General features: G+C 32.9%; 1 protein-coding gene across 1 annotated transcript; it reads right to left on the bottom strand.

The window, feature by feature from the left end:
• Window positions 1–1396: 1396 nt before the first annotated feature.
• Window positions 1397–12002, bottom strand: LOC143083878 (uncharacterized). The gene is made up of 5 exons (XM_076260254.1): window positions 11889–12002; window positions 10519–10938; window positions 8350–8579; window positions 7273–7600; window positions 1397–5189 (listed from the first exon to the last, which is right to left on the bottom strand). Exons 2-5 carry the CDS (start codon window positions 10739–10741, stop codon window positions 2005–2007), a joined length of 3966 nt encoding a protein of 1321 aa, XP_076116369.1. The 5' UTR covers window positions 10742–10938; window positions 11889–12002; the 3' UTR covers window positions 1397–2004.
• Window positions 12003–22690: the final 10688 nt, after the last annotated feature.

Genomic DNA, 22690 nt, shown 5'->3' with positions numbered 1-22690 from the left:
TACGTCGAGGAGTCGAGTTGAAAATATTCATCACATTCACCGAGTTACACGAAGGACTAGATAGAATACCTATACCATCAATTTTGTCATTGCAGCCATAAGGTGTCGCAGTTCCCAATTGTCTAATCCAGTAGTCTTCTTTTTGTCTACGGAGAGTCGTTGAAAGATTAGGATTGTTAGAGCTATGGCATATTTTTTCGATAATACGAACTGTCATAGAAACGATGGGATGATCGGGCTGATTGAAATGCTGGTATAGAATGTCGTTAGCATTGAGGTTAATGTCTGATATATGACCGCAAATACGTTTGTTTAGCCTTCCTTTCCTTTCACCGACGTATACCAATCCGCAAAGGTTGCACACTAATCCGTAGACTTCATTTATCGATTTACAATTCAGATTATCGTTACTTCTGGTAAAATATGACTTCTATGTCAAATTGCTAGTGAATTCAACATCTGTAATTAAAATTGCACAAGTTTTGCAGCCTTTGGTCTCACATTTTAAAATGCAACAGTGTTGTACTGTGTCATCAAAAACCAAAATGTCTTTAAGGAGAACTGAACATGGCTGTATATGTGTAATATTGCTATTGTCACTAGGACGATGATCTAAATGAGTCATTTTAGAGATATTTGTCATGTCTGGTGATGAGGGGACACCTGCCGTATCAGACGACACCGTGTCCCTGGTGACGTCTGTTTCGGACTTTTTTATACTGGGCGACGTCCGAGCCAGTTTCCTGTTCAATCTTCGTAAAGTCATGCAATTGTAGTTTTGCTACTGGGCGGTAGTGTCCTCGGGGACAAAATTTCCACCAGCAGAGACATCGACCCAGTGGTTATAAAAGAGGGATGAAAGATACCAAAGGGACAGTCAAACTCATAAATCTAAAACAAACTGACAACGTCATGGCTAAAAATGAAAAAACAACAAAAAGAGAAACAATATTATACATGACACAACAAAGAAAACTAAAGAATAAAACTAAAGAAATTAAAATTGATTATTGAGTCAGTACCAAAGTGATAAATAGTGTCGCAAAATAATTGTAAATCAGGCACTAGAGTCGCTTCATCTTTCAGGAAATTAGAAATATTAACTACAACAAAATCACTTGACCTATGAAAACAGTATCAACGGCTGATACATTTCCTATATGTATTTTTCAATATTGAATGATGGTCTATGACTAACGGAATCAGGGAGGTACCAATTATCTGAGCCTGTACAAAACTAGATTTGGTCAGAACAGGTCGGCGTTAGTTAGGTGTTGGGGTAAAATCATTTATAAGAAAATAACTTAAATATAAGAACAAATAAAACATACGAAATCATATATTAAGAATCACATGAAAGGTGTTATACTACAAAACATTCTTTTTTTTGTAATTTCCATAAATATCATAGACGTACTTAAACACAGACATGTATATCCAAATCAACATATTTAATGATTATAATTTTTTTTAAAAAGCATGTATCATATTTTCTAACCAACGACAGTCATTACAGAACAACAATAACATTGAAAGTAAAGCAACATTATAGATGTGAAACAAAATACAATCATTATTTCGTCATTGTATCAGCACTACTTATATTGTAAATCTTATATAAAGTAAAATAAAATGACATTGTTTCATGATTCTACTTTTACTGTCAGGCATTGATGATCATTGATTATAAATTCATAGTTTCCTTGAACAGAAATACTATGTCAACGATGTGACTATTCCTTATCTGCTTTAGTTCTATGAATATTATAGTCAAACAATAAAGGATTCATCCCCTCTTGCATAGCTCTGGTTCCTTGTCCGGTTTTTTGGTACGCTTGATCTCTTTTTTATTTTTCAGTTTTTTTGGGAGTGGAATGACGTTTGTATTAGATATAAGGGCAGACATTGACATCTAATTTGTACCGTTAATGATATCTACGTTTTTTTCATTTTTAATATGACAAATATAGCAATTTTTCATTTCTTTTCCATAGCAAATGAAGCTTAAAAATCTTGCACATTAACTTTGTCTAACAACATCCGCAAAACTGCTAAATGACAGTATTTGACAGCCATCTTTATAGGCGTGCGTCCATACTTGTCAAATATTCTAAAATCTACTTCTTTGTCCAACAACATTTTTACTAGTCCTGTTTTACCAGTTTTACAAGCCATCAGAATCGGTGTCTGCCCAAAACTGTCACATGCATTATAATCTGCTCCTTGGTCCAATAATAGTCTTACTACTTCTGTTTGGCCAGTTTTACAGGCCATCAGTATAGGTGTTTGCCCAAGATGGTCACACGTATTATGATCTGCTCCTTTGTCCAATAACATTTGGACTGTTTCTATTTGACGAGTTCTACTAGCCAACAATACAGGTGACTGGTTCCATTTGTCATAGTGATAATTATGATATGCACCTCTGTCTATCAACATCTTTACTACATCTGAATGACCTCGTCTGCATGCTTTCATTAAGGATGACTGGCAATAAGCATCACATTTATCATAATCTGCTCCTTTATCTAACAACATTCTTACTATATCTATATGACCATGTCTACTCGCCTTCATTAAAGATGACTGGCCGTCTAAGTCACATTTATCATAATCAACACCTTCGTCTAACAATATTCTTACTACATCGATATGACCACGTCCACACGCATTCATTAAAGGTGACTGGCCCCTTAAGTCACACATTTCATGGTCTACCCCGTTGTTAATCAACATCCTCACTATTTCTGTGTGACCATATTTACAAGCCATATTTAAAGGTAACCAATCCCTTCTGCCACCAACATTATAGTATGCTCCTTTGTCTAATAATCGTTTTGCTATTTCTGTATGACCATGCATACAAGCCAACATTCCAAGTGACTGACCTTGTTTGTCACATTTATTATAATCTGCTCCATTGTCCAACAACATCATTACTATTTCTGGGTGACCATACATACAAGCCATCATTATTGGTGACTGTTCATCAATGTCACATTTATCATAATCTACGAATTTCTCAAATAACATTCTCACTATTTCTGTTTGACCCTGTATACAAGCTAGCATTAAAGATGACTGACCATTATTGTTACACGCATTATAATTTGCACCATTGTCCAACAGCATACTTACTATTTGTGTATGACCATGCATACAAGCAATCATTACTGATGACATTCCATCGTTGTCACATTTTTTATAATTTGCTCCAATGTCTAAAAGAATTTTTACTATATTTGTATGACCATGTTTACAAGCAATCAATAAAGGGACCTGGCCAAGTATATCACTTGTATTTTTATTTGCTCCTTTGCCTAACAACATTTTAACTATGTCTGTATGACCGTATTTACATGCCATCATGAAAAGTAAATCAATAGTATCGTCGCATTTGCTATCACCTGATTCTGTCTCCAACATCATCTTTAATATTTCTAAATGACCATATACGCATGTTATAATGGCAGGCGATTGACCTGTCATGTCACATTTTTTATAATCTGCTTCTCTATCTAGCAACATTTTAACTATGTCTGTTTGCTCATGTTTACAAGCCATAAACAGCGGTGATTGTTCAAGATTGTCGCATGCACTGTAATCTGCACCGTTGTCTATTAGTATCCTTACAATGGTTGAATGACCATGTATGCAAGCAATAAGTACTGGTGACTGACCAATCTCGTCACATTTATTACAATCGGCTGCTTTGTTTAACAACATTCTTACTATGTCTGTATGGCCATATCTACAAACAACCATCAGAGGCGACTGACCACAAATTCCACTTTCGTTTACATCAACACCATGATTGCAACACCACTGAATCATTTGCATGTCTCCAATCGAACAGCAATGTAGCATAACGGTGTCACAAATAACATCCCTGTAGTAAAGCATATCTCGTTTACACTTTTTATCATTAGTATCACGGGTATGTACCAATTGCTTTTGGTAAACTGCATCTAATGTATTCAAATAACACAGAAACCTTTGTCTGAAATTATGCATTTTCATGTTTTTGTTGTTAAATACATCTTGTAGTTTTCCTTTTGACCAGTCGTCAGTCATCCTCTGCATGTAGAGTTGGTGGTACTGAGAGGGCACAATAGTGATCAACTGATCAATGGTGTCTCCTCTTGCCAGTAAAAATGTCTCCCGTATCAAGCAGCTGTCAGCATTCTTGATCAGACAGTCGATGATTTTCTGTCCAAAGTATTTAACTAGAAAGTGGAATATTTTATCATGAATAGCTGAGTAGAAGGTTTTGGTTTTTAATATAACTTTATTGTTTTCTGTTGTTGGAAAAACTTTGTCTTGTTTTGTTAATAACGTATTTACAAGGGAATCCATTTCATCTTTCAAAACAAGTCTTGATGTTCCTTTGTCCAGTTTACACGTTTCACACGTGTTCTCTATGATAGATTGTGTTTCTTCATCAATCTCTGTCGTTAACACATCTTCGTTCAGTTTGTTATTGAACATGACACATAAAACCAAAGCACAGTATTTACCAAAACATCTCTTTTGTAGTTGGTCAACCTGTGCTTCATAAACTGAATAAGGATGCTGGAAAAAATGCTTTATGTTTTGTGTAGGATTAGTATAATACAATTGACATAAAAGTGGAAAACAATCGTATAAATCATAATAATCTGAAATCTCAATAGCTTTTGTCTCGAGGTATACTTCAGCTATTGATTGTTTTTCTTTTTTTGTCAGACACATATCAAGTGACAATAAATTACACACAGATGAATTAAACATTGATAATGTCTCAAAATTGTTATCTTGGTAGACTTGCAATCTACATGCTACCACTATTTTTGTTTTTTTATCTTCAATTATCTCTTTTATACGCCCACTAACGGATTCCCAAAGTTTGATATCATTCTGGCTCAATGTTAACCCCCCGAATAAATCATCTATAACAAACAATGTTTTCTGGTTTGGATTGTAATATTGGATAATGTCCCGTGGATCTGTCACTGGAAGTATGTCGTAATCATTTGCATTCATCTGTAAAGCCACGTGTTGCAGGGTTGCAGTCTTTCCTACCCCAGAACTAGCAGTTATGGTAACACAGCTATTGTCTTGTATAAGTTTCAGTACGTGTTTGGCAGCTCTTGTGCTTACAAACATCTTATCAGTGTTTTTCCATTTTTCATGAATTTTGTTGATTTGTGCTACAATGAAATTAAATACAAACTTCAAAATGCTCTAAGAATATCTATATAAATATCAATTCATTGGATGGACTTATACAATATATCAGAAATAAATGATTTCAATTGTTTCTAAAATTTCAATTTTGTACTTGTTTGGCTTTATAAATAGTTTGATATGAGCGTCACTGACGAGTCGCATGTAGACGAAACGCGATCAAGCGTACTAATTTATAATCATGGTACCTTTGATAACTAATTACACTCAAACGAATTATTCAATCACCTCTGTGGATAATTTTAATTTGTCCACTAATGCTGCTATAGAAATACTTTACTTTTAAATATAAAATATATAAACCGAAATACCGTTATAAGGCTAATAAACTTAAACCTATACAAATCTACTGTTTTGCAATGTACTGTTTTATCTTCGATATATTTTCAACAAAATAAAATACCTGGCAAATCCATTTGTGTGTACGGAGGTTAGTGATGTTAACGTTTCAAATAATACAAAAAAGGTTCAATATACCATTGTTTATAATTGTCTTTTGCCAGAAACAATAATTTTAATCTAATCTTCAAATATTCAGTTGTAAAACCCCATCAAAACTTTACCATGTGTTTATGTTCCAGACCGTATGAGTATTTGGACCGTAGGCATACATTTTCAAAATACTCATACGGTCGGACCGTACGCGTACGGTCGGACTAATATTAAGAAGTTGGTCACGTTTATCAGATACAAATGTATATAACAGATCAACATAACTTATCTCAAATTAATGTTAAAAGTTCAATTGTAATTGAAATAGAAAAAATAATAATATTATATCTATTTAAAAAAATCACGTTTATTTAATCTGTTAATCTCCTGTATTCAGCATGTCAGTTATTCATAAACTGGAGCCAAATATGCTAAATGAAATTGAAGTTTTCGGGAGTTAACTAAGAGTGGGAGGACAATTGTTTTAGAATATTTAGGGACATAACCAAAAAAAATGCAAAGGTACGTGCATGAACAAATTATGTTACTGTAAAAAAAAATATGACGTTCTCTGTGGAAATCAATGTCACCTTCAGTAACAAACTAGGTTTCTCGGATATACAAATAAACACATATTTAATTTCAATTGTTGGCTTAATGATTTTATCCATATATTTGTAATAATAACAATTTGTATAGCTAAAAATAATGATTTTGATGAATATTTGTTTAAATTTAGCCCATATGATCCCAAAACATCAGCTGGATCGTATGCGCATACTCATACATTGTCATACGGTCCGACCGTACGCGTATGGTCTGATCGTACGAGTATACGTATAAGGTCCAAATACTCATATATGGTCTGGAACATTTACATCATAACTCATTTGACTTGTTTTCTTGCATGTTTGTTTGATTATTTTGAATTGTGTAGCACATCTTATGAATGTTTAAATTACTTTCGTTCATGGATCACAATTTCGGTAATAATAACAAATTAGGTTTGTTTAGCCTGCCTACACATTTTTATAACTTAACACAGCTGTCATAAAATTTGAAAGTATAGGTAGTAATAAAACTAGATTTAATCTTCCATTTTGGAATTACCGATACCAAGTCGAGAATATAACCGTTGTGTTCAGTCGTTATGCGATGATGACTGATGTACCCATATTTTGACTATTTTATTAATTGTGACTGTTTATTTAACGCATCATGTAAATATAACGGAATTTGATGAGACTGTTATTTAAGAGAGAGGGTTACCGCTATAGAACCAGGTTTAATCCACCACTTTCTACATTTGAAAATGCCTGTATCAAGTCAAGAATGTGACAGTTCTTGTCTATTCGTTTTTGATGCGTTTTGTTATTTGATTTTGCCATGTGATTATGGACTTTCCGTATTGATTTTCCTCTGAGTTCAGTATTTTTGTGATTTTACTTTTTCGTTACATTGGAAGATAAAGTTGTGCGTTGTTTATACTGAGAGTATTTGTGAATGTGTCCCTTTTCGAATTTATCCTTGATTATATATATACAAAAAGTTAAGTATGACCTCCCATAATTGATTATTTTTCTATGTTCAATGATTTACGTTTCAAATGTTTACCTCTTACATTCCATGGTACTGTATCCTGCTGAGATTTTGCAAGTTTTTGTTGGAGCGATGCATAGGAATTCTGTATTTCTTTATGGTATTCTTGAAGCAATGAAAAGCGTTTAGTTTCTTCTTCGTAATTTTTCTGCATTAGTTCGTGTGATTTCTTAAGTTTTAAATGAGACGATTTAAATTCTTCCAATGATTCTTTTATTTCTTTAATTTCATCCTCAGAATGTTTGATGTTCATTACTATTTCTTGGTTGGAATAATCTAAAAATTTGGTTTTCAACTGATAACATTCCTGTTCCATTGTGTGTCCTCCTAGTCTATCAATGGCCTGTAACATAAATATTAGTACTCGAAAATGCATATGCTACACAAAGTGTATACTGTGTATGATTTTAAAATGTTATGGTTAAAAGTTGTAGAGTTTAGAGAGTCGTCTATGCATGTTCCGGTAAAATACATAACAACAATAAAATTATTTTTGTTGGGGCTCGTGTTGCTCAGTCTTTAGTTTTCTATGTAGATTTTTGTGTACTATTGTTTGTTTGTTTTCTTTTCTTTTTTAAGCCATGGCATTGTCATTTCATTTTAGACCTTAAGAGTGTGAATGTAAAAAGTATAATTCGTGAGAGGAAAGGGGATTGTAGTTACGACATAAGGAACCTATCCGATTTTATCTGTGAAACGGTGATTCCATAATGGTCAACCAACTTGTGATGTCATCCGTAAAATTTACGAAAGGATGATTTCAACATTTGGAACTATCGGTTTAATAGCTTCCTTGTGAGCAGCAACACGATATCAAGGAAATCATGAAAGGAGATCAAGCCCAGGAATATAGTTTCTGATGAAAACCTTAACGAAACATATCAAAATGATGCAATGCATGATCGCTAGTGGCCTACTGGTAGTAGAGAATATATTAAAAAAAAAAACACTTTATGAATAAGAAAAATCAAGTGTTCACAATATACTAATCATAGATACCAGGATTCACCTAAGATCGTTGCAGCTTTATTATTTATTTTAAATCGATAACGTAAATATAGATTTTCAAGAAAACTGATTAGAAATACATACATCAGTTATATCTGTCCAGGCAGTATTGAAGAATGCAGTGTCTATTTTACCATCATCTAGGTGAGCCAAGTAGTTCCTGTAATATTTGATTCTCGCCAAATCCGCACCTTGTGTGACTTCTACTGGTTGTGGTAAACAGTCATATCCACTAGCAGGAGGAGTCATGGAAGTTAGGTGACGAAGTATTGTTATCATCAACGTCACGTCAAATGTTTTGGAATCAGGAACACCTGCAAACATTAAAACATATGCATGCAAGATAAACACTCATACTAAGTCAATCGTTTTTCGTTTTGGCGAATGAAACAAGTAAAAACAGTTAATATTCTTGCAAGACCACGTTAAAAAATTTCCTGTGACGCTAGATCTGTTTATCCATCTGGCGAACATGATATCAACCCACGTTTTGAAGAGGTTCCTGCTACTTAGTCTTTATTTTTCTATAATTACATTTGATGTATGTTTCATTATAATAGTGTATTCTGTTTGGCTAACTGCACATCACATATTATTCCTCAAGCAATTGCATCACTCAATAAAACTTTTCATTCATGATAACACGTGGTCCCACAATAAAGTGCACAAGTGAATTGAATAAAAAAATTATAAAAATCATGTTTTCATGATCATAGCTCAAAAATGTAATAATAAGTATTGAATGCTCCTTTTTGTAACTTCATAGTGTTGTAAAAGCGTTGACCGTGCGCACAATTTTAGAATGAAGCGCTTCCGCGCTTCATACAAAATGTACTTCGGTCAACGCTTTTACACCCCAATGAATTTACAAAAAGAAGCATTCAATTCTTAAAAGTTGTGTTTTGTATACCGTAACTCCGTATTTTGGTCCTTTTTCGTATGGCAGTGTCACATCGTTTTTGACAAACAAGTTTTAGAATAAGTTTTATTCCACACCAATATGATCCTAATCATCCACTGTGAGCTAGCTTAAGTTCAACCATTCAAAACAAATAAACATCTATATAAATATACATGGATGCGTTTTTTAAAAGACCAGATATTATATTATTTCTATAGCAGACACTGATTGTAACCTTCTATAATAGCAAAGTGTGCATGTAGCTAAATAACGCTGATATCAAAGAAACGGGTTCAACATTCAGACAGGCAGTTAATCACTTGTAGATTGCTGTTACGAGTAACTGTTGACATTATTAAAAAAAAGTTTTAAGTGTTTATTCATATTTTGCTTATATATTTGTATCTATCTTATTTAACAATCATAAATATACGTGCGTTTCCGTTATCATGTCATTTGTATGCTGTTTTATCAAAAATTTATCAACATGCTTCTTGATAGTTAAAATATGGTATATTGAGGTCGGGAGAGTTAACTGCTTCTATCATATCTTTAAACTTACCAGCTTGTAACTGAGAATATCCAGTCAAAAGAGATGTTGTGGTAGAAATAAACACGAATCATGTTTCTAAACAGCCTGAGTGTATCATACAGGTCATAGGAACAGAAGATACCACTGTTTATAGAATAAAACATGACTCTCTGTACATAAAGCTAGGTAATCTTCGGATGAGGATAATGGACTGTTACTTAAATAAAGCATGCATTGCTGTACTTTACAAGAAATCTTGGGAACAAGAGATTATACTCTTTCTGGGCTTGTGTTATAAAATTTCTTTCTCTGTACTTAATTGCATATTCTGAGAAAGAAAAGAAAGAGTCCACTGTCACTGATATAGAATATTCATTCCTGTACATACCTGAGATTAAGCGAACAGTAGATTTAACTGTTCCTGAAATAAATCTTGAAAATCTGTACTAGCTAGGTATTTTGAGATTAGGAAATTCAACTGAGTCTAGAATAAAACTTGTACAGGATATCCTCGAAACAGGTGTTTTGGCTATATTCGAAAACTGGGATATGTAAAATGACTAAAACGACTTTATATAAATATACAAAAATATCTGATGTTACTGGAAATAAGATTTATATACATTCTAAGTAATCCAGGGAAGAGGAGATCTAACTTTTAACAGAAAAAAATGGTCCTATGTATTTACCTTGTTATAATGAGAACAGAATTGTTCCCTTGTTACTTGGGTTAACTTGAATAATCGTTGAGTTTACGAAGATATCTTAAAGACAGAAATATTCACTGTAATAAAAATTAAATTTCAATCTATTAACTTACCAGGATTTCTTGGAAACAAACGATTCCACTGAGATTGATTTATTACGCGTTTCAATTGAAGGTCTTTCAGTTTGTTATACTCTTTCTTCATTGAGACATTCAGACATGATGGAGAAAATTCACGATCAAACAAAGTTCTTACTCCATGTGGAGCAATGCCAGTAAGTAACAAACTCATTCTCACATAGTGTTCTTCCTCCTGTGACAAAGAAACAGCTGTCATGCTGATGTTGATTTGTAAAATTAGAATACTTTTTTAGGATTTTGTGTATAATTCTGCATTACTTGCGTTTATGAATGGGTTAGCTATGACTTTGGTTAGATACTTTGATTTTGGATTGCCTATAACATCCATGACATCACGTTTTCATTTCTGTTGAATTATTTTGCTCTTTGACATTCCAAGATTTTGTGCATTTTCTGAAGAAGAAAAAAGAAAAAAGGATAACAATATACAGTGAAACATGAATAATAATTTTCGAAGCTTTATTTCAAAATTGTAAATTGTCATTGAATAAGTATAACATACTCAAATGTGTTCCATTATGCCTCAAATGTTTTCTTTGATATAACAGGGGTAGCTCCTAGTATAAAGTGAATTGTGATTTTGATATCAATCTAAACATAATCAATGACGGTAAGTTTTCTTTTCCGGTAGTTTAATATTGTTATTACATAGATCTATATAGATGAAAACATGTTATATCTGTTTTTAGTTACATCTACTTTACGTGACTCTGCAGTCATATTTTACACCAGTACCTTCCATCCTTTTCGGGTAGACTTTACATAGATAAATAAAGTCGTATAAGATACGCAAAATCAGTATGTTAAATTTGATGTATGCTTGTTTGTGCTTCTTTGTTACATTTGTTGTTTTTATAGTGATTAAGATGATAACACAATATTGACTGCTGTATCCCTATTTTTGACATTTGTTCTCTTTGAGTATGTTTGTTTTGTTCATACATCGTTGACAATGTAATGGAATTTGATGCGACTGTCATACAAGTGAACGGTTTAGCTAGCTATAAAACCATGTTCAATCCACCATTTTCTTCATTAGAAAATGCCGGTACCAAGTCAGGAATATGACAGTTGTTATCCATTCGTTTGATGTGTTTGGACTTTTGATTTTGCCTTTTGATTTTGGACATTCCTTTTTGAATTTTCCTCGGAGTTCAGTATTTTAGTTTTTTACTTTTTATTCAAAGTGAATACCGTGTACAATATGCGAGTATTTATATTATATCGTTTATGCATATCAATGACGAAACTGATAAACATTGATAATAAGAGATTAGATACAGATCACAACTCTTGTACATGTCTAAACACTAGTCTTTCTAGCAATACTGAGGCATACTTACCCTAATTACAAATGAACTTTGAAACTATCTTTTTTAAATATAACAAAATTCTTTTCGGTTAACAGCAATGTTCAAACAAATTTGAAATAAATTATATCTAGTATTTGGTGAATTATGATTTCCTCTTTCCGTTTCGATATTGATCTAAATATAATCAATGACGAAAAGTTTTCCTTCCGGTATTTTAACTGCTATTACGTATACATGGTATATATAGATAAAACATTGTAAATAAAAAGTCAGAATTTAAATATTATCAGTTATGCATGTATGGTTAAATTAAATGTATTTAACCTAGCGCAGTAGACTTATATATATATATATAATGATGGAAGAATTAAGATATAACATTTGTATCTTTTTGTTGCGTCCGAATCACCTTATATTCAGTAGCAACGATGAAGGTTTAAAGCCAAGGGTATGTAATACAGTTCATTAATACGTGGGGAGGTAATATATGATCTGAAAACAGGGATCTGACAGTAACAGACTTTTTTTCAAATTGATGGATTGAGTTGGAACCTTTTTCTTTAAACAAATTACAAACTGATACATCTGAGAATCTTAAAAATGTTATAAAAATAACTTAGTTCCACGGACACGTGCTGCAACTCCTGCATATTGGCACAACCTTTTTTTGGATTTTTGGTCCTCAATGATCTTTTACTTTGTACTTGTATGGCTTTATAATTATATATTTTGATCTGAGTGTCCCTGATGAGTCTTATGAAGACAAAACACTCGTCTGGAGTAATATTAAATTATAATTCTGGTACAATGTGATTTTGTTTTTGATGAATTGTAACAACTGAATATGTATAGCTATACATTTATGAACAGCTAAAAGCCCTACATCCTTTTTGGCAGTGTACAATTTCGTGATCTTCTTATACTTGTTAAGACGTCGAGATCTATAACTCAACCTCGTTAGATGTGTACTAATTGTTAAATAGGTTTTAGATCTTTGGACTGACTTTATTTAATTGTGAGTTCTTTTATTGGTACTTTTGATTTCGTTAGTTGTTTTCCAGTATTTCCTTTCAAATGTTGAGTCATACCCTTTCAACATGTTCAACTGTTTTGTACAAATCATTCTGATATTGTGTTAATACACTATCATATAAGGTTAATCAGAGGGTTAAGAGATTAACACACTTGTCAGAAGAGACTTATGACATATTCCAACAGACCAAAACATCCAGGTCATCATTCATTGCCTGTCACGTGTCATGAGTCTGTAATTCGATTGTTGACATTGAATGTTGTGTGTCAAAAATCAGACAATCGGTTTTCTCATATGGAACAAACAAATGAAATGTCATCATGCCGAATCCTGTATAAGGTAGAATATTGTATTCATTTTGCTCTTTGTTGTGTACATGTTGGTTTACCAATAGCTGTATATATTAAACAAGAGTGTACATGCTGAAATGTCTCGCCTTCTTTACAAATTATTGAAATTTAATGATCTTCCGAAACAAAAAGCTTTACTACAACTATCTCATAATCTTAACATTATCCAAGAAAATGAGGTCAAGGTCATATAAAGCAAACAAGTTCAATACGCTAAATATAGAAGACCTGTTGCTTATAGTTTATAAGAAACAGACTTAACCAAGAAATCTAAACATTGACCAATGAACCATGAAAATGAGATCAAGGTAAGATTAACCATGCCAGGCAGACATGTAGAGCTTACAATTCTTCCATACAACAAATATAGTGGACCAACTGATTTAAATTTAAGACCAAAACACAAAAACTTTACTCTGAGCAATGAACCATGAAAATGAGGTCAAGGTCAAATAAAACCCGCAAGATCGCATGTACATCATAAAATATGTCCACATATACACCAAATATTGTATAAAGTATTGGAAAAAAAGACCATACTCAAAAATTTAACTTTGACCACTGAACCTATAAACTGATGAGATCAAAGTCAGACGACACCTGCCAGATAGACATGTACACCTTACAATCATTCCACACACCAAATATAGTAGACCTTTTACACATTGTATAAGAAAAAAAGACCAAAACACAAAAACTTAACTATAACCACTGAACCATGAAAATGAAGTCAAGGTCAGATGACACCTACCAGTTGGACATGTACTACGCCTTACAGTCCTTCAATACACCGAATATAGTAGACCTATTGCTTATAGTATCTGAGATATGGACTTGACCACCAAAACTTAACCTTGTTCACTGATCCATGAAATGAGGTTGAGATCAAGTGAAAACTGTCTGACGGGTATTAGGACCTTGCAAGGTACCCACATATAAAATATAGTTATCCTATAACTCATTATTAGGAAAAAAATAACATTAAAATAAATCTTATTTTTTTTTCAAGTAGTCACTAAACCATGAAAGTGAGGTCAAGGACATAGACATGTGACAGGCCGAAACTTAGTAACAGGAGGCATCTACATACAAAGTATGAAGCATCCAGGTCTGCCATCTTCTAAAATATAAAGCTATTAAGATGTTAGCTAACGCCGCCGCCCGATCACTATCCCTGTGTCGAACTTATAGTCGCAGGTTCGACAAAAATACACAACTTATATTACGTTATGTACTTATACCTGCATCTATTATTTTGCTTTACAACTGTAGCTTATTGATTGGCATGTCACGTCTAAAAATGTTTAAATGTTATAAAAAGAAACAACCTTTAAATTATTACAGTCTCTTAAATGGTCCATAGTTGTCTTTTGACCAAAACAGCAAATTTTGTAAAAACAACTTTCAAACAAAACGAAATGGAAGTGTTGTCTATCGCCCATCGAGCTCTTACGTGATTTCAGAAATCGGTCCTTTAAACCGGACATTTGAGAATATTCCTGTATCTTTAACTCTCAATATTTGAACAGAGTCAACAACTAGATAAGACTATGCGTATTGGATAAAGAAACTATACATCTTTACAAGTCCTTTTGATAAGTCAATAAAATGCTTCGCTGAGCGCAGCCTGATACGACCGCAGAGGTTGAACCCTGAACAGTTGGGGCTAATTTGGACACAATATTCAAGCTTGTAACTGTCTGCATTTGGATTGTGATAAAAATTTTGACAAAATATAGGTTTCTTACACAAAACAAATGTCAAGACTACTGTGCAATTAAAGATTTCTTCTTGAAACTTTTCAAAAATTTTGAGAAAAAAAAATTTGAACCCCCCCCCCCCCCAAATGTTTTGAATCCCCTATTGGAGTCATTACCCCCACACTCAATCCCAGCCTTTCCTTTGTAGTATGGAACCTTGTAGTACAATTTCAGAGAGATCCATACACTTAAACAAAAGTTATTGTCTGGAAACTAGAAAAAAAATAATTTTTGGCCCCTAATTCCTCCATGAATGGGGCAATTACCCCCAAACTCATTCCCAGCCTTCCTTTTGTGATATGGAACCTTGTGGTACAATGTCAGAGAGATCAATACCTTAACACACAAGTTATTGTCCAGAAACTACAAAAATGCTTGTTTTTGGCCCTTAATTCATAAACTGTTAGCACCCTTACCCACAATATGAATCCAAACCTATTACTTCTGGTATTAAATATTGTGATACAATTTCAGAGCAATTGAAAAACTTATACACAAGTTAGTATCCTTAAAGTAGAAAAATGCTTGTTCTGGGCCCCTAGTTCCTAAACTGTTGGGACCATCATCCCCCAAATCAATCCCAACCTTCTGTTCGTGGTATTGAACCTTCTTATTATATTTCATAGAGATCCATTCACTTAAACTAAAGTTATTGTCCAGAAACCAAATGTGTCTTGGGACGACGCAGACGACGACGACATCATACCATTATACGATCCCAAAAAAATTTTTGGAGGTCGTATAAACACAAAGAATTTGTGGTCAATTTACCAACTTTATGAGTGTACCTTTAAATGGTAGTACCTTTACATCCTTTGAATCAGATGATAAAATATGAAATATATTCTATAGGGGACCACCAGGCACTGATTTCTTTTTTTTTTACATATCGATAGGGATGGGCTTATAAACATCTTAATTTTGAGATCGTTTCTGGTAGCAAACAAGTCAGTTTTTGCAGTTTCCAGTATTCAAATATTTTGGAGATTGCGGATTCCATTCAGTTATCCTCATAAGATTTTAACACCGAGAACAAATTTTTGATATATGAGCTGCGAAAAACACAGTCGTGCAACATGTCCCAAAGTAGAAAACTGTCTAGGAGACTGTGTCCCTCCTACACAACTAGTTAGTTGTTATAAACCCCTACTGTTGCATTCGCATAAACTTTTTAACCCTGAACTTAGTGTTCTTCTCCGTTAACACCCATATACCACAACCACTGATAATAATCATACTAATAAATAACAAAAAATAGTAAAGTGCAATACCACACGACAGAGCCGAGGGCTGGTTTAATAACAACCATTAAATGATATTTATTGTATACAAATTTCGAATCAGTACGAAAAGTCATCATTTATATAGATATATATACAACTCGTCTAAACATCAACCAAATTAGATCTGTAAATTTGCTTCCGCAAATTCTTGTTCTTCCCTCGCCGGGATACGAACCTATGCTACTGAGATATCGTGACACCAAATCGCCCACACTCTAGCCTTCCCGCTAGATATATATATATATATATGTATTAGTATTTCAATACACACAAACATTTGTAAACAATCGATCTCTTAATGCATGATACAAACTAATATCAAATAGCATGGATGTAAAAATTAACGTGACCTATCGAGTAGACCCTGTCGTGCCGAATGATTTAACCGCCAAAGCACACAAACCACTTAACATAAACGCCACCTATATGGGCAGACAATTCAGAAGAAAATAATTTCATTCTAATTCATAAAATCAACCGACTGAAATTATATTTCTTCTTCCGTTAATACCCATATACCAAAACCACTGATAATAATCATACTAATAAATAACAAAAAATAGTAAAGTGCAATACCACACGACAGAGCCGAGGGCCGAAAACACAAAGAACGGGAAAATTTTAAAAAGGTGATCTATATTATGTTATAAAGATCTGAAAATAATGCTAGAAATTATCCAAAGAATCCTTCACGATGATATCGTTTACCGTTTCGGAACACCATCTACCGTGTCTCTATAAACTTAAAACCTAAATTAGCACAAGCACTAGCACCTTCAGACCTAAAACTGTGAAACCCATAACACTTAATATCAAGAACATACGACAGAAAACTTCAATAAAGAGCTCGCGCATCCTATAGTATGACACTGGCGTATTCTTTTACGTAAAACATCAACATCTAAACATTTGGAAAAAATCCAAACAAAAAGTAGAATAAAATAAATAAATAAGTAACCCCATCAAAATAGCTAGAAAAATCAGCCCAATGCAGAAATAAATCAAATGTTTCACTGACACTTATACGAATGACACTGAATCGCCCTCTCTCAATCTGTATACGCTTGTTTTGAAACGTTAAATGACAATAGACATATAATGATCTAAAATAACTTAAAATAATCACTTCGTCGAATAGATAGCAACTCAACTCACAAAAGCACTGAAAACACGTACAAATATCAAATACGCTGATTATACAAGTCACCAAAAGAAAACATAACAACCCACATTACATGCAGTAATTCTAACGAAACAGGCTCCTTTATATTCGTAGGAGCAGGCAAGCTACGCCTCACATCTTCTAGTAGGTTAATTACTAAAGACGAATTCGTCGGAAAACATGATGATCCAATAAGAGAATGTATCCACGGTAAAACGGTTGTTCAACTGGACTAACAGTATTTCTCGAATGTGTCAATACAGCTAAATATAAACCAACGTAAAAAGCTTTTGCTGGTACAGTATAACCATTTTCAATTCTGTTTGATCCAGCGTTAAATACTCAGATAATATCCTTTATAGTCGAAACTGCTAAGATTCCTACATTAGTTCTGAGAGAAAATTCACTTTGCTAACTAGTGAAGCAGGTTAATTCTGCAATTCTTCCGGTGAGTGCCTGCAAAAATATATTTGTAATTAAAAAATAAAACATAACTAATAAAAGCAATCTAAAATTATAACTTTCAGCTAAGTAGTATGCATCTAATTATCCACAAAATTCAAATGAAATCTCAAATCAAAAACTGAGATTCAAATCTAGTAAAGCTAGTAATCTATACCTAGAGATCAAGAGAGATCTATCATATACATGCAAGAGATCAAGAGAGATCTATCATATACATGCTCACATCAAAGTGATAGTATACATGCTCACATCAAAGTGATCTATAATACATGCTCACATCAAAGTGATATATGACTGGATGAAAAATCCATCATTAATGCTATTAAATATGCAAATGGTAAATCAACATTTGCCAAATATGGTCTTTTTACTCTACCAGCTATATAAGCATGTCTGTAAGTAGAAAGATCCATAAATTTTGTCACTTCAGAAAAGAAACCATCACCATATAGAAAAACCATCACCATATAGAAAAAGATTTAGCCAAAAAACCAGCAGAGAGCCAGTATAGAGTAAAAGTTTAATTTTCACTGTCGAAAATACATTAATTCTTGTGGGAACAAAGAAATAGGTGAAACGAGCAACCCGTTAATCCCTCGCCAATCAACCGTGAAAGCGTCAATACCTGACAAATTCACATTCCAAAATCTGGAATAAAAACTATCAATTTAAAAATTGTAACCAGCGGTAAACTAGTCAACCTCATGAGGTCCCCTAAGGGATTCAACTATCTGAAATACAAATTCAGAATTAGCCTGTAGCCAATCATCAACTACATGTATCTGAAATACAAATTCAGAATTAGCCTGTAGCCAATGATGTTAATCAACAATCCGACTAAGATAATCTGCTCTCTTATCCTCAGTACGTAGACTCACTACCATGTCAATATAAACATTGTGCAATATATATACATGTGCTAAAATGTCTAAAATCAACTTTTGCAATACTGATGTCGTGCTCCTTTCACTAACAACATTTTTAAATGTGGTTACTAGTAATCTTATATTGTTGCAAGCTAAAAAGTGTATCAACGACAAAAATACATTTTTCACTACTCCATTTGGAACTTGTAGAAACCTCACATTCTATAAACCACATATCGTGAACAATATTACATGGGTTTTCACTGTACGCTATAGTCTGCCAAGAACTTCAGATTTAAAAGGTTTAATATTGGCTTCATGTGCATTTAAAACCTTAAATCTTTTTATTAATAAGACCAATACTGTCTACAGATAAATGTATATTACTGCTCCGGTATGAATGAACACTATTTATATCATTAGACAAATGTTTTGTCAATAAATATACAATATTGCCTATAACTTGAGAAATATATATATTAAGCTGTCCTGGCTACCAAAGAAGCTATATCTCCCTAACAAATACTTTCCGTTTTAGCTAAACACAAATCAATAGATATAGGAAGATGTGGTGTGAGTGCCAATGAGACAACTCTCCATCCAAATAACAATTTAAAAATTAAACCATTATAGGTTAAAGTACGGCCTTCAACACGGAGCTTTGGCTCACACCGAACAACAAGCTATAAAGGGCCCCAAAATTACTAGTGTAAAACCATTCAAACGGGAAAACCAACGGTCTAATCTATATAAACAAAACGAGAAACGAGAAACACGAATATATTACATAAACAAACGACAACTACTGTACATCAGATTCCTGACTTAGGACAGGTGCAATGTATGAAATGATATTCATTATATTGTGTATACAATTGTCAGGAATAGTAAAAACTCCTTTATCTTAGCCCCTGAAATTATAAGGTTTTAATAGTAGTCCACAGACGTCTCAGCCTTGGGTATAAAACCGCTACTTGTTGTATTACATAATTCCTCATCGTCATGTGTACCGAATGCATCGTCTAAGTACATAATAATCTGCTTATTTTCTTCTCTCCATTTTAATGAGATATTCTAGTAAAACTATAACAAGCAGAAACACCGTTAAAGATCGTTAAAGTCCCATACAAATCATAGATATTTAGCATGAGGTGGAAACATATAGACTTATATATAACATACTTAAACGTATATGAATTGGTATAAATGTAATGTTTTGCAATACGCATATCTTCAAAGTTTACACTTGGCTTCCGCAAATACCTGTCATATTCTGTCTCAAATCTGATTTTTAACGTGTTGTTTAACTGAACAGAAACAGTTAACGGATTCACGACAAAGTGAATATTTGACATCTCTACAATTAAATCATAGCTTATAAATTAGTAATCGCTGATTTAACAAAAGAGGTATCTTAAAAATAATAAATTATTTGACAAACAATAATCGATATTGTATTTGAATAGAAAGGTAATATACAACCATCTCTTATAGTATCTATAATAAATATAGGCGTATCAATATCCATTTAAAATTGAATGTTTCTGCTAAGTCTATCCTTAACAATAATATCAGATTGACCTACTTGATATTCAATAAAATCATTGGTCAAATTATAACCAATACAATTATCTATTATAGCTAAAATTTATAGATAATTTAAATACTCATCTTTCAAAATTTCACTGAGGCCAGGTTTGGTGGGTGATTTACTACTGTTCACATACGGACTGCTGGACCTGAAGTGTGTGTAGGACCCACAAGAGTAGTATGTTCCCTTTTTCTTTTCTCTTCACCTGGCAGTGGTACTCCATCAACTGATTAGCACACTGTAACTTATCCAAGTCCACCAAATTTCTCTCTACCACCAATAATTGCCGACTCAGTACCTCTACTTTGTTGATTTAAAGCAGTTAAAACAGTTCTCAATGAAATATCGGGTTCACCTTCATAATCCAAGACTAAATTCGAACGTACTAATCGACTAACACAGCTAGAACAATTAACGTGACCTATCGAGTAGACCCTGTCGTGCCGAATGATTTAACCGCCAAAGCACACAAACCACTTAACATAAACGCCACCTATATGGGCAGACAATTCAGAAGAAAATAATTTCATTCTAATTCATAAAATCAACCGACTGAAATTATATTTATATTTTGGCCAGAGCATTTCAAATTGCTTTCCCCTCAAAATGCGTGTAAGATGCTGTGTCTCTTCTAGATGTCAAAAATCCAATAGGTCATATAAGTCACTATAAGTTTTGCTGGAACTGCCAGTTTTCTATTCATTGTTCAAATGACTTTTTGCATATGATATCAATCTTTCTGCAGATGAAACTGTACCCAAAGATATTAAATACATTGAGAAAGAATCACATGAAGTTGTTGATATCATTATCAATCCCAGATCCCCCATGACCAAAGACTGGCCAATTGTTATAGAAACAGGCTAATTCCATGAAAATATATACAGGAAATTGATGGCTTTCAAAATCCCCACTATAGATTCTGTTGAAGTTATTCCAAAAGGAGAAGCCGTTAATCCTGGTATAAAACCATTTGAATTTCCAAAACATTTGAATTTGATGATCCTTTAAGTAAAGACTTATGGTCAAATGTCCTTTTATTTTGAAGATCAGCATAGATTGGTGTTAGGTTAAGATTGATATCTGATCCAAAAGTTTATATTCTATGGCATGGTTTCTAATAAGCTTTCTATACCTTTTAAGATATTTAACATGTTTACAGGACTAATTAGTTTTGTCTCTCTGATACCAAACCTTTTGGGAAGAGACACAAAATCAGGAAGAGTTTCTCTTTGACTATATTAAACACCAAAAACTGAAGCTTTTACATATCTTTGAACATGAAACCCTTTCTTGGTTTGATCCTAAATACTTGACCCTTTCTCTGATTGGTTTGTGACCTTTCTTCTGATGCAAATTCAGCCTTTTTTGAAAAATTGATTCATTTGTGACTTATCTTCTGATGCAAAAGTTTAAACACTATAATTTTTTTTCTAAGATTTAAAATCATTTAAAAAAGTTTCATCTTACTGTACAGTCAGGGGCGTTACTTAAACAAGTTATTTTTTTTAATTACTTATATAAGTAATTATTTATTTTAAAAATGATAAAATTACTTAATAGAGTTATTTTGATTTTCAATAGAAGCATAGACTAAATGTAGTTTTCATGATTTTAAACAACATTTTATATCATAAAATAAAGAATTTATCAGATTTGAGCGGAGTATAGAGATAAAAGGTTACATTGCAAATAATGACAAAAATATTACTTGAATAAGTTTTTTTTAACATTTTTGAAAAAAATAACAACCACACTTATCTAAGGCACATATGTAATTGATTTAGGTTACAAATTATAAATAACTTCAGGTCTTGATTAATTCACAAGTATATATCTATCTATATCAGTCTACCTTCAAGATTTTAGAGGAAAATGATAATTTAATAGTCCCAAGAGACCAATCTTTGACCCAGAAGCGTCGGTATGAAAGATAAGTGCGTCGGAAAGCTATTTAGTGTTTCTGAAGAATTAGTTCTTATATATTAAGGGAAAAATAGCCAGATAACTGTGAAAATTATTTAAAGCTAGTAAAATCTGTATTCTTGGACACCTATAAAAATAATATTCAGAAAAATAACTCCTATAAGTTATATTTAAATTAGCCTCGTTTTCAACATTACTTGTATAGGTAATTTTAATTGTTACTTGTTTAAGTAATGCCCCTGACTGCTGTATGTATCATCAAAATTAAACAGTGAAAAAAAAGTGTACAAAATTTAAGTCTGGTAGCTACAATGTACAATGGTTTATGATGATGTATGATGAGAACTGCTCATTATTGAAGACTGTACACCTATCATGTTTATTTCTGTGCCATTT

This window comes from Mytilus galloprovincialis, chromosome 7, assembly GCF_965363235.1.
Source record: "Mytilus galloprovincialis chromosome 7, xbMytGall1.hap1.1, whole genome shotgun sequence".
Taxonomy (NCBI): Eukaryota; Metazoa; Mollusca; class Bivalvia; order Mytilida; family Mytilidae; genus Mytilus; species Mytilus galloprovincialis.
Note: the sequence above shows the minus strand (reverse complement) of the source record. Positions and strands in the feature narration are given on the sequence as shown.

Coding starts and splice junctions, on each gene's coding strand:
- LOC143083878 (XM_076260254.1), bottom strand. CDS start 10,741: ATGACAGCTGTTTCTTTGTCACAGGAGGAAGAACACTATGTGAGAATG. Junction 8,580..10,518: donor TTTGTTTCCAAGAAATCCTG/GTAAGTTAATAG, acceptor TAATGTTTGCAG/GTGTTCCTGATTCCAAAACA. Junction 7,601..8,349: donor CCTGGACAGATATAACTGAT/GTATGTATTTCT, acceptor TTTATGTTACAG/GCCATTGATAGACTAGGAGG.